Below are 13083 nucleotides of genomic sequence, written 5' to 3' on the forward strand. Positions count from 1 at the left end.
GCAGATAGATAAAAGAGAGACAGTTCATTTATTAACCAACTATGAGGGAATTATGGCATAATGTTACATACTCAGGCTCTGAGGGTCAAACCTCAACTTTCCCTCTCACTGCTTGCTCTATGGCAAGTTCTATGTCTGTTTCCCTAAGTCTTCATAGTATTAATTAATAAAATTAATGTCCATTAAGTATCTAGAATAAAATTAGCTGTATACTTATGGAATTTACAGTAATAGACATTGTTAGATCCTAGAATATACTGATTGATCCTAGAATGTTAGAGTCATGAAAAAGACTGGAATTACTTAGTTTACTCCTCTTATTTTATAGTTAAAGAAGCTTGAAAAAATACCAATGTCCAGGGCTAAGGATAGAGCTCAGTTGTATAGACCACTTGTCTAGCATGTGTGAGGTCCTCAGTTCAATCAAAAACTACAAAAACACAAAACCAAAAATAGTCCCACACAAGCAAACAAACAAACAAAAGTGGCCAATATCAGGCTGTAGCTTCAGAAAAGTAGGCCCTTTGTTTGAGTCTAAGGTACTGAGAAGGATAAAGAGAGTGATTTAAACAACCGTCCTACTGGAAGCTTTTAGCTTATCTCTAATTCTGGCATCTGGCGTCTGCATGGATTACTCCATGTGGCTTTCTCAGCCTTTTCCCTAACATGTCTATGCATCTGTTCCTACTAGGGTAAAGCAGAACAACACAAACATATAATTAGCTGCCCATACCTAATATTTATTACTGTGAAAGCCTCTGATTTTACTTTCCCAGCTTAAAATAGTGGTTTGTTTTAAAATGCTGTTTGTGAAAAGGACAGCATTTCTAGGGGTAGAGGTGAAAGCAATTTGCATTACTTGTGGAATTTCCAAAGGAGCTTGGACTAATCTAGCAACAGTGCATGCACAGTAACAGAATTCTGCCATCTAGAGGATGACTCACAGAACAAGCTATGGCAGACAGAAAAGATGTCACAAAGCCGTGACTTCTAAGACACTATGCCACTAAGTGTGCCTCAAATTTATTTTTCCAAAGACTTTACTGATTTTTTGTTCCTTTGTTTCTGAGATAGGGTCTCACTCTGTAGTTCAAGCTGGTCTTGAACTCACTAAGGAGCCCAGTCTGGCCTTGAATTGGTGGCAGTACTGCCTCAGCCTCGCCTGCGCTAGGATTACAGGCATGCATCACCACACTGGTAAGGGGGGCAACTCATTATGCCCCCCCTTATGTCTCTTAATGTTGCTAAAAGCTGTGAACATTCACAAAATATAAATCCATATTTAATTTATAAGTGTTTGTGTACTTATGAGCAGATCATAAGATATAGATAAACGTGTTTCTATTTGGCTCCTTAAAAATTTTCTCTTGTCCCATCATGGAAGTAGTAATGTCCAAAGTTAGCAGCAGGGTTTTTGTAGAAAAATGCTTACTTAGAGTCCTGGTTCTTTCTTTACTAACTGTGGGAACATGGAAAATATAATCTCTCTGTGCCTCACTTTCCCTGTCAGACAATGATTGTACCTATCTTGTAGACCTACTGTGCTGACTTGATTGATGCAAAACACAACACGTAGTTCAAGGATATTGTTTTTACTGTTGTTGTTTACATGTGTATTAATTATTTTTTGTACCAGAGATCAAACTGAGGACCTTGCGCTTGTGCGGCAGGTGTGGTGCCACTCAGCTAAATCCCTGGCCCTATGTGTATTAACATTTACTCTCGGGGCCTGGGATTTAGCTCAGTGGTTCTGCCGCCTGTCTCACAAGCACAAGGACCCAAGTTTGATCCCCGCTACCCCCCCAAAAATTTACCATCATATTGAATAAGTTCAGAAGAGGCTTTCCCTGTGACTTAATTCAATTTTTAAAGTCAATAGGCATTTATGTAGGCCTAGCTTGTAATCAACACTTTGGAAAGAGAAAAGCTGAATAAGATTGTGCTGTTTTGAGCTATTGGTCTCAAACACCAGTGAGGGAGAATTAACTGCTATTCAAACTAAATATCAGTGTGATACCGGAGTTTGCAAAATCAAAGTACAAAGGAGGACGAAGATATTTCCATCTAGATAAATTGACTCCTAAGCTAAAAGAAATAATGGATAAATTTTAACTGAAATTAAATTGCTTACATGGATGGCAGAAAGAATTCCCCAGTTAGGGGAACACATTCAGCAAAGGAACCAAGTTGAAAAAAATCCAGTACTTATATATTTGAGGGGCAAAGAGTAATACTACCTACCCTGTGCTAAATTTGTTCTAGGCACTGTATGTCCCATGGTGAACAGAGCAGACAAAGGACACACATAAGGAAATGTGGTCTCGTGGGGAAAAAATATTGAGAGATAAGTCTGCGGAAGGAGAGTGGAGCCATAATCAGGAGGGTCCTCATGGTGAGCCAATAAAGACTGCAGAGCAAGATGGAACCATGATTGGATGGTAATTAACAAACATTTAGCTGGTGAATGAAGTATGTAGGATAGATAAAAGGGTGGAGCTAGGGAGACACAAAAAGAAGTGCTTCATTGGGAGACAATTTAAAGTCTAGGTGTGGGGTAATAAAGCCTTAATTGTGGAAGTTTTGAGAGGTCCAACAAGTGAAACAAGACTTGCAGCAGTGAGAGGTGAGCACACAGAAATAGTGACCTTAGGCCTCCTGCAGGGAGAGGTCATTCGGTGTGCTATTAGCATCACTGGCAGCACAGATTGGAGTTGGCCAGTAAAACTGTAGTGGCTTGAGCCAATTGTTTTATCTGCTCTTACCCCAATTTCCTGATCAGTGCAAAGAGAATAATTAAACATACCACTTTATTAGGTCTTTGTGGAAAATAAAGGCCAACACATTTCAGAATAGTGGAGATATGGTGAATGTTTAACTTTGGAAGTTCTTACTAGAGGAAGTAAAGAAAACCAAAATAAAGTCACCTATACCTACTTGGTTATAATTGCATTAGATGACATGAAGGGGAGGTTGCTCTTACATTACTCAAGATGACAATTATTTACAATTAAGATAGCTACTTGAGAATTTGAGAATTTTTAACAATTGTCCACATTAGATATTTTTTAATCTTTTTTTTTTCTTTTGAGACAGAGTCTGGCTGTGTAGTTCAGGCTGGCTTTGAACTCACGGCAATCCTTGTGCCTCAGCCTCCTCAGTCCTGGATCACAAGCATGTACTCTCCTGCCCTTTTTCCACATTGGAATTACAAAGTGAAGGTCCTTAATTTTTATTTTGGGGGGGATCAAAATATTTGTGAGGTTACTTTCCTCAGGAACTGACCAAGACTTGATGCTGCCAATGAGGCACATAATTCTTATGAGGGGTAAAAGATTGTTTTATAAAACCATCTAACAACACATTTCAGTACCCATAACATTTTATTCTTGCAACCTCAAAATCTATCCCTGAACATCTGCTATCTGTAGACTTGTATTTTTAATTCTTAGAGGCTACATATTAAACTTAATATAGAAGTACAAGGCAGCACAAGCATGGCTGTTGCTTAAGCTGATGTGCATTTTGAAAAGTAAGTAGATGTTTATTTTTTGGAATAATAACTGAAGTAATTATGCGAATAGTCTGACTTTATGTCCAGAGAGAATTAATGCACATTAAGAGGCCAACTCTGAAACTGGAGAGGTGAAAGTGTCAAGAAAAAGGCAAGCTTAATGGGGAGAAACGAGGAGGATGTTGTACCCCGGGAGCACTGAGGCAATCATAAAGGTTATTTTAGGACAACAAAATAACTTAAGATGTCCAAAACTAGACATGCTCAGCAGTAGATTAAAGTTACGTTGTCTGAACTTTTGAGAGAAACAGAGAAGTAATTTTTTTCAGTTTAAGCAAAGTGAGTACCATTATGAGCAATTATCTCATTTGTAAGAATGTAATACAAAATTTGGACATGATTCCAAATTTGACAAGTATATTTGGGATGTTCTGGCTTAACATAAAACTTGTACATACAAAGTCTACTTTGAGAGTCATGGAGGAAACTCCAAGGCAGTTATTCTCTAGAGCATCAGAAAATTAGATGTCTTGTGATGCCCTTGTGAATGCTGTTTGAGAAAGGCATTGTACAGATTTAGGTGGACATAGGAAACAGTGAAATCAAATTGGAAAATACCAATAAATTCTGATTTCTTTTTGTGCTTTAAAAAAAGTTTCCCAATTAAAATCTGGAAAACTGAGGCTCAAAGAATGGAGTAGATTTACCAAATGTCACACAGCAAGCAAGTGGTAGAGCTGGGAACTGAATTCAACTTTTCTGTCTCTAAAATTGGGTTTTAATTAGGCCGCTTGTCATTTCTAACTATGATATAAATCAAGTTTTTAAACTTCTCACAGAAGTTGAAGGAAATGGTGGAATTTTGCTTAAAGATATTAGTAAAGTTTTCACAGAGGAAGCAACTTTGATTTGGGCTTTATGGGCTGATTAAAATGTTAACGGTCAAGGGAGAGGAGACTTTTAGGAAAGAAAACCCTATAGGTAGAAGGCACATGGAAAAAATGAGTGGTGTTTTAGGTAAGCAAAACAGTTTGCAAGAGAAAATATGTTGAAGCTTTCTCACAGGGCTTAGAGAAGTTGAGGAGAGGGAAGATAAATACATATTTTTAAAAAGCTTTATTGAAATAGTTTACATATCACATAAATTGTTTTTATGAGATTAATTTAAGGAGATTTAACTTCATTTAAATTTTTTTGTTTTTATTAGTACATGCTTGTAGCACATAATGATTGTATCCATCATGGGGATTTTGTACATGTACATAACACATCTTAATTATTTTTACTTCCCCTTTCCCTCTCTCCATTCCAGTTCTAGTAATTTTATCAACTGGTGTAACTATTACCATAAATCAGTGTTAGAATATTTTTATGTTCTCCAGTAAGGGTACTTCACATCGACTCCTCTTCAACCCCAGAAAATCACTATTCATTGTTTCTACAAATTTTCTCTTTTTAGACACTTCCTATAAATGTGGCCTTTTAACTGGCTTACTTCACATGGAACAACATTTTTAAGGTTCACTCATGTAGCACTGATCATTACTCCCTTTGTTTTGGTGAGTGACATTTCACTGCACGGCTGTACCACACTTGTTTATCCATCCATTTATCAATTCAACGCTTGAGTTGTTCCAGTGTTTTACCCTTACGCGTAATGTTGCTATTAGCATCCGTGTGGATCTACATTTTCATTTCTCTTGGGTAGGTACCTGGGGTAGAATTGTTGGGTTTTTATGGGGTTTCTGTGTTAGGCTTTTTGAGAAATTACCAAACAGTTTTCCAGAGTGGCTTTAAAATTTTACATTCTTGCCAGCAATATATGAAGGTTTCTGTTTCTTTATATTCTCGACAGTACCCATTACTGCCTATCTGATTTGTAGTCATTTTAGTCCATGTGAAATACTGTCTCATTGTAGTTTAAATTTGCATCTCTCTAATGGCTAATTTCCACTTGCCAAAGACTTCAATTCTAAAAGCTCTGTTTGGATCACACATTAACTAAAATGAAGAATGTGGAAAGATGTGGAATTGATGAGAAGGATAATAAGTTGTTGAGTTGTAGATATAAAAACAGGCAGCAAGAAATGTGCATCCAGAACTCAGAAGAGAATGCAAGGTGAGAGACACAGATTTGGGACTCAGTTATAAAGAGGAGGTAGTTGAAATTATGAAATTAGATGAGTTAAACAAAAGAGGAAACACAGAGCAAGAAGCTTGATAATATTGAGGAATATCTGTTTTTAAGAAACTGATGGAGGATGACACATCAGTGAGGCAAGCAGAGATGTAGGAGAAAGAGGAGAGACTGGTGTCATGGACATCATTGGATGGAGCATTTTGAGGGAACAAAGAGAGGCCCAAAATAGTAGCAGTATAGGAAATTGAATAAGAAAAGATAATTTACTTTGGTGCCGTGTTAGGTGACATCTGACAATAAATTCCACTAAGGGGAGGAATTATTAATTTTCTTTTTTTTTTTCAGTAATCCCATTTTAAAAATTCATTACCCTTTTCTCCCCTTTTTCTGTCCCTGCCCCTTTATTCTTCCTGTTTAAGAACTTGAGTTGGAGCTGTCAGGTAAACAGCCCATCACTGATGTTAGAGAGGCAGCCTGGAAATAGGCTGTCTTGTAAGTATAAGCACTGAGGATTTAGTGTGTGGACCTTGATAAATATAAAGTTTGACTTTTACTTCTGTGTGGTGGGAATAGCATTTAATGTCACTATTTGAGTCATCGAATGGATGTCTGTTGAGCTCATTAATGTTCTTCACTCAGTGAACCCTTTATGGACATCTACTCCATAAGTTTATTACCATTCATGGGAAAATATTTGACCAAAATACTCTTTGCTCCTCTGTGACATGGGTCATAATTCTATCAAAGTGAGTTGTTCCTTTTCTCAACCACAGATATATCCAACCCATTACAAATACACAAATCTTTGTTTTTTTAATAGACTCAACTGTGAGCATGAATCTGTTTATTTTCCCTCTTTTGATTTCCAATTTTAGAAATAACTCTACCACCTCCATATTTAATGGGATATCTTGCTCTAAAGCTAGTCAGCCAGAAAACTTCAGAATGGTTATAATTCTGATGAAGAGCTCCTCTAATTCTATCTGTTTGATACATTTATAGGCTCTTCTAAGAAGCTATATAGATGACAGATGAACAGACTGATTTCTAAATTTTGAGTTGAGTGGCTCACACGAAGATTTTTAGTATCTTTCTTGGTAACCCTTTGTTATGTCGATAGAGAAAATATGCCTTGAGTAATTTCTAGGGAGTTTGAGGTCACCTCTATCCTTGTGACACATTTTCCCAAGTCTGATGCTTTTCTTTCATCTCTCTGTGGAAAGACAACCTTAAAATTTCCAAATATTGCTTAAAGTTTCCAAACATTGCACACACACACACACACACACACACACACACACACACACACACTCGTGGTCTGACTGTATTTCCCTGGCTAGCCTTTTTTAATTCCTAGCCTCAAGTAATCCTTCTGTTTCAGCCTCCAAACAAGCTAGGACTTCAAGGGCACTACTGCTTTCTTTGACTCCATCTGTTAGAGGGAAAAGAGTGTTGAGTGTTTCTGGAAGGATAATGACCTAAAGATTCAGTGCTTGTGAGAGAAAAGGTTCAGGATAAAGGTTAACTCCCTGGAAACCATAATTTCTAGTGCTATTCTGACTCTTTTATCGAAGATACAATATTTCAACATATAAGATTTATCTTTTAGTACCCATAATGATTTCATTACTTTTCAAAACAATGATTTAAAAAAGAAATATCAGATGAGAGGTATTCCTCCAAATACTTTTTTGCTTGGACATTTAGAAAATTCAATATTTTAAGGTATTTCCAGAGTGGAACTAAGTGATACTTATAGTGTGACTTATATAAAGTTTCATGAAAGTTAGTGTTATAAACACAAAATTTGCTTTAGATAGAATAAATAAATGTTTCAAGCAACCAAGAGTTTTAATAATTCCTGTAACACAGGAGAAATTAACAAAAACCTATTGAGTGAGTCAGAAAAATCTAACTCAGGTGATCTATTTCTGATAGAATGTTGCCAGAGCTAAATAAATAACAATTATAAATAAAATAATAATTTTTAGTTTAGAAAATTTCTGAAGTCAGTCACCAGAGGAAGAAACACAGACCTTATTCTCATAACTTAACAGGAGAGGAATATTCTTTCGGCCAGAATTCAATTATGTTACTTCTTCTCTAGTTCTCTGTGGTGATAGCCAAATGTAGTTAATTTGAACATTGTAAAAAGGGTAGATCAAGAAGGTCAAGGCCATAATGTGCCCTATGTTATAGGAGAAACATTGCAGAAGTTATCCCACAGCTATTTTGTTTATTGCACAGTTAGTGTAAAAAAAAAGTCTCAGAAACTATATATGTGTGCACTGTGTGAAATGAAAACTTATTCAGGATGAAAAAAATTCTGAAAACTACAGTTTGTAAAACAAGAAAAAATGCTGTATTATTGTAGTAATAAACATCTATCCACAAATGTACCAGAGGGTAATTTATGTGTTCTATTAAATATATCTAAATAATACCACAAAATAAATTTTCTAGCTTAATATATTAACTTTTATTAACATGCCAAGTAGATTAAAAATACTTTTATCTCCTTAATTAAAAAATGGTATTACTAACATCACACATATTTTGGGGTTGAATTTTCACTTGTGGATTAAATTTTGCAATGATTTTTTTATGAAAGCCATTTGTGATCAGTGTTATGCATTTTTCACAATGACTGATCACTCTTTTACTGCAGTGTACAAGGAAATATTTCTTTTTTAAAAAGTTATAATAACTATTGAGTTTTGAATCTTTTTTTTTTAGCACGATCATATTTCACTTAACTAATGGTGCTAGTTTTCCCAGCATAACGTTTTTATGATCTTGTTAAATTTTAAAAATGCTTTGGACATCCTACCCATTAACATGGAATTCAAAACTTTTAGTTTTTGTTTTTTCCTTTACCATATTTAATCACCAAAAGGAAATAAAATATTTTGCTTTGTTGCCTTGTATAATCACCTATCAACAAATACAGTTCTAGGCCTGCATTATCTTTGGTCGTGTGTCTCTTTTCACTTTTGTAGCAACTAACCAAATATTATTGAGATAAGAAATCTAACCCTTGGAAATCTGCCTGTTTCAGTTCTATTCCACACACAGTGGTTAGCATATTTTTTCTTAAACATTGGCAGGATCCCTTTAGTGGTAACTTTCTATGGCCTTGTTATACACCTTTTTTTCTTAAAAGTTAATATTCTCCCTTCCTCTGATCGTTTGTCTTTTATCAATCTCACTTCTTCCTGCTCTTTGGCACAGTTTTTCTGCTACTTCCAAGCCATCTGGCTATTATCAACTTTGAAAATTTGCTTCTAAGCACCCTGCCTGTGCAAATCTCACCCTGAGTGACAGGGAGTCCATTCCTTCCTAAGACAGCACATTTTGTTTTCAGGTAAACTCTTCTCTTTATTGTATAAATCAAGAAAATAACTATGATTTTTATAATCATCTTTGTGTGTAAGTGAATATAATGAGTTCTTTCTTAGTTGTTTTGCGTATGTGTGCTATGACTACAGTGGTGCTTTGTCTTTTTTAAGAAAACTATAAACAGTCACCAAAGTAAATAAAGCCATTCTATAACATAAACTGTTAGATCTATATTTTTTACTGCACATCCTAAAGACACAGCAGAAATGGTGGTTGGGAGGCCTTCCACATTGTTGGATGCCAATAGAACAGGCAATAGGTGGTTATAAGTGGATACATTTCACGCTGGGGGGAAAAATATGAAGTGAGGAGTTCCTGAACAGGAATGTGGTACAGTATGAAGAATGGAAGAATAATACAGTAAAATTCTACACTATATTAAGATAGAAAAAGTAGTGAAGAAAATATCATCCCTGCACATAATGCATATATAACACAGGAAAAAACCTGTATAAAATTCCGTGTATTTAAGTCAATTTACAAATGCAAAAAATTCTGTCTAAGCTCTGAGCTTGTATATTACAAACGCTTACAGTGGATACATGTAGGGAAAACCAAAAACTACCTTTAAATAGTTTATCTTCTACAAAAAAATGACATGAGATATATTATTCTATAGCAAAGTGAGTTCTACAAGGTGTATAATATGAGAAAAAAAGGAGAAAAAAATCCACAAAACTGTTCTGACTTTACAGCATCGGTACCTTTGCAGAATTATTTACATACATTTAAAGAATGTGGAATATGTCACAATTAGTTCCAATTGACGGAAAGTCTAGAAAACTTTGGAGCCTCCCAATAATGCTTCTAGGATACGACAGAATATATTTCCAGTGGCTGCAGTGGCATAAAAGTGTTCCTTCTACTCACTAACAGGGAAGGAACTGTGCAATCTGGCACTTGCATATTTTCATATCTGAATCCACCCTCCTGCCCTCCCACCAGCTCAGAACGTCAATAGCGTGAAGTCTCATTCAGAAATAGCACATGTTTAAATACCTGTTTGGTGACTAAGCTACTTTCTAAATATAGAACTGTTTATATGTGAAACATACATACTGAACTATATTATCAAAGGACAATAAAAGGAAGTGATGCTGTAAATTTTAATTGTAAAGATAAAATGAAGACTGATCATATACACACATACAGTAAAATGTCTAAATATCACAAATTATTTAAGAAAACATTATGCATTGTATAGTTACCTGAATTTGATTAACAGAGAAAATGTTACATGTGCTAACTATACAGATTTTGAATGGCTTAGCTTTCTACAGATGTAATGAATTCTCATTTTTTAGAAAATAGAATAATTGGCATATTTTGTTCTGATGTGCAATTTTATATAAAACAGGCAAAATGTTAACAATTTGGCCAGCATTTTAACATGGGAATTTAAGAAAATATGTTGGCATTGCTAATTGCAGTTTTAGTTTGCAAATAATCTGTGTACCCTGACCTTTTATTAGTAATGCCAAGTAGTCAACATCTCTGGAATCTTTACATATAAAAGCATTTCAAAAATTGTTTCTGTAATAATTTTAATTGTACCAACTGTGATGCTATTTCAATCACTGTAATCAGTCACAGCCTATAATCAGGTTTTACTCGGAGGCATTAAGATGCTGTTTAGCAATCTGAAAGAGGCACACAAATACGTCTAGATAAGTTTCTTCTGACCTCACTCTATCCTACCCAAGATCTGCTATAAACAAAGGAGATAACTGATCATGGAGAGCAGGGGCTGCTTTCCATTTTCCCTCACAGTGTGGGAAATATTTCTGGGGAGAGCTGGGTAGCTCCTAATTAGTGGATGGCTGATACAAAGATAAACATATGGGAGTACAGTTTTCAAATAACTTGTTCTTCACAAAGACGTTCTTTCTTTGTGACCTAATACATATTGACTGACTTTGGAATGCCGGCTTAGGGTTAGTTGGGAAGCTCCCAGTCATGCAGCAGATTGTAGCTGTGGGGAATGGTTGAGTGTGGGAAAGGTGGGTGGCCCTGGTGTGGAGGAAGAGTGGGAAGAAGTCATCTATAGCCCACATTATTCTGTTGTGTTTCTTCACAGGTTTTGAATTATAAACAATGAATTATCCTTTTAATTTATTATTAGATTTCTTTAAAGTCCACTTTTATATCTGTCCATTAATCATCCTTGTAATTTCAGAAGGCAAAATCCACGAGACTTGGAGCTAATTATGCATTCTGTTCTGCCTTTAGATATCTGGATGAAAGTCATGTTCCAACACCCAATATCTTCTCTACAATTCATTTCCATAAGTAATGATTTTAATGTTTTGTTTACTTTCTGGTTTTGCCTCTGGGACAACCATTTTCATGGTTAGCTTCTCTTGAAAGAATAGACTTTCACTTCACAGAATCTGTAAGCATTTAGAAAAATCAGTGTGGGCTTTGAGACAAGCTGCATTGAAACCACTGCTTTGGCTATCCCTAGGCAGAAATATCCCCTTTTATACCTACGAAAAGTAGGAGAGCTGTAACATTCACCATTCTCAAATTCCACCAACTGAACACAGGGATCAACTAACTATGGAAACAGTGTGTGAGATCAAAGTACTTCAAAATAATGTAATTCTTAAATGCCATAACTGATAGTCATTTTTCTTATAAATCTCTTCTACCATTCATAATCTATCATGTAATATATAACTAGCTAGCTAGAAATGCATACATCCACCCCATGCGGACCTTTCAGTCTGATTTTTTTTTTGTTTTATTCTACAGTTTTCAGAAATGTCATTCTTCAGAAATAATATTGTGTTTTTGTTTCTGTGTTCCTGGGATCAAACTTTGTGTTTGAAAGGCAGGCACGGTGCCCCTGAGCTAAATCCCCAGCCCTTGGAAATGATATCCACAACTCCAAGCTGCAGGTGATGCACTTGATTATAAAGAGATATGTTCCCATGTTTCTAACAACTGAGAGCAGTATTTTGTGAGGAGAGGTGACTGTGTGATTTCTATGCATTTGTGCTTTTCTGTGCCCTTATTATACAGTTCATCCACGATGGATGTAAAATACTTTCTGCTGTAAACCCTACTTTCACATTTTCTAAGCGGTAAGTAAAAAATACAAGTGCAACTGAGTTCTGGATTTAGTGAGAATAAAGGCAAAGTGGCTTTCAGGTGGGGAAAGATTAGATGTCACCATCCACCCCAGAGCCACATTTCCGGCAGAAGATCTCCATGTTCTGGGTCAGGAAGCCTTCACCCACCAAGGAAACGGAGCACTTTCTGCAGTTAAAGCACTCACTATGCCACTGGCGGTCTTGAAAGCAGATAAACTTCGCCCCTCTGAGACCTGTAAAGGAATTGGAGAAAGAGAATAATCCATTCTTTCAATAGCAAAATCGAGCTTTCTGACAGGTAGTCTTCTAGGAACTGAGTACACAGTAGTGAGGCAGTGCAGAATCCTGTAACCTCAGAAAGAGGGCTGCGCTCCTGGGAATGTCAGGTACCGCAAATTCCTCCCAAGTGACCCAGTAGGACTCCCTGCTAACCTGTGCTGTAAATCTACAGAAGTAGAATTCTGATATACAATGACATATATTTGGAAAGAGATAAGAATTGTCTAAGATCCTTAAGGTTTTGAAGTCAGGGATATCTAAGTATGAATATTTTCCCTTTTCTCTCTGCATGACCTAGTTTTCTTGGCTGCAAAATGAAGAGAAAATGAAATAAATGTATACTTCCTATCCAAATATATAGTGTTTTAATACTTTTAGTTTTTTTTTTCTCTTCTTATTTTTCCATGCTTAGGTTTACCTAGAGCAAGTCTTATGGTTATTTTGTGGTTTGGGACACAATTTTGAGAATGCTCAAATAGGAAATCCTAGACAAATGTACCAAACAGCTCTCATAATGTGAGACTCTTATTATCTTTCAGAAACACCTTCAGCTTAGAATTGCAATGAATACCTATAAGTCTAATCACCCTAGCCAGTGTGACCATTTTATGCAGAGCTTTATTTCTAAGTGCCTCATTCACCTCTACCACTTCAACCTG

The 13083-nt window shown here is 35.9% G+C and overlaps 1 protein-coding gene across 3 annotated transcripts in view; it reads right to left on the reverse strand.

Moving 5' to 3' along the window:
• Window positions 1–10319: 10319 nt before the first annotated feature.
• Fhl5 (four and a half LIM domains 5) overlaps window positions 10320–13083 on the reverse strand; it is a 45697-nt gene continuing 42933 nt past the window's right edge. For all 3 annotated transcript variants that reach the window (XM_010603649.2, XM_010603650.3, XM_010603651.2), the window contains one exon: window positions 10320–12378. In XM_010603649.2, coding sequence (XP_010601951.1) covers window positions 12215–12378 — 164 coding nt within the window. In that variant the 3' untranslated portion in view covers window positions 10320–12214. The remainder of the gene's footprint in view (window positions 12379–13083) is intronic.

This window comes from Fukomys damarensis, unplaced genomic scaffold, assembly GCF_012274545.1.
Source record: "Fukomys damarensis isolate Sample0158 unplaced genomic scaffold, DMR_v1.0_HiC HiC_scaffold_14, whole genome shotgun sequence".
Classification (NCBI taxonomy): domain Eukaryota; kingdom Metazoa; phylum Chordata; class Mammalia; order Rodentia; family Bathyergidae; genus Fukomys; species Fukomys damarensis.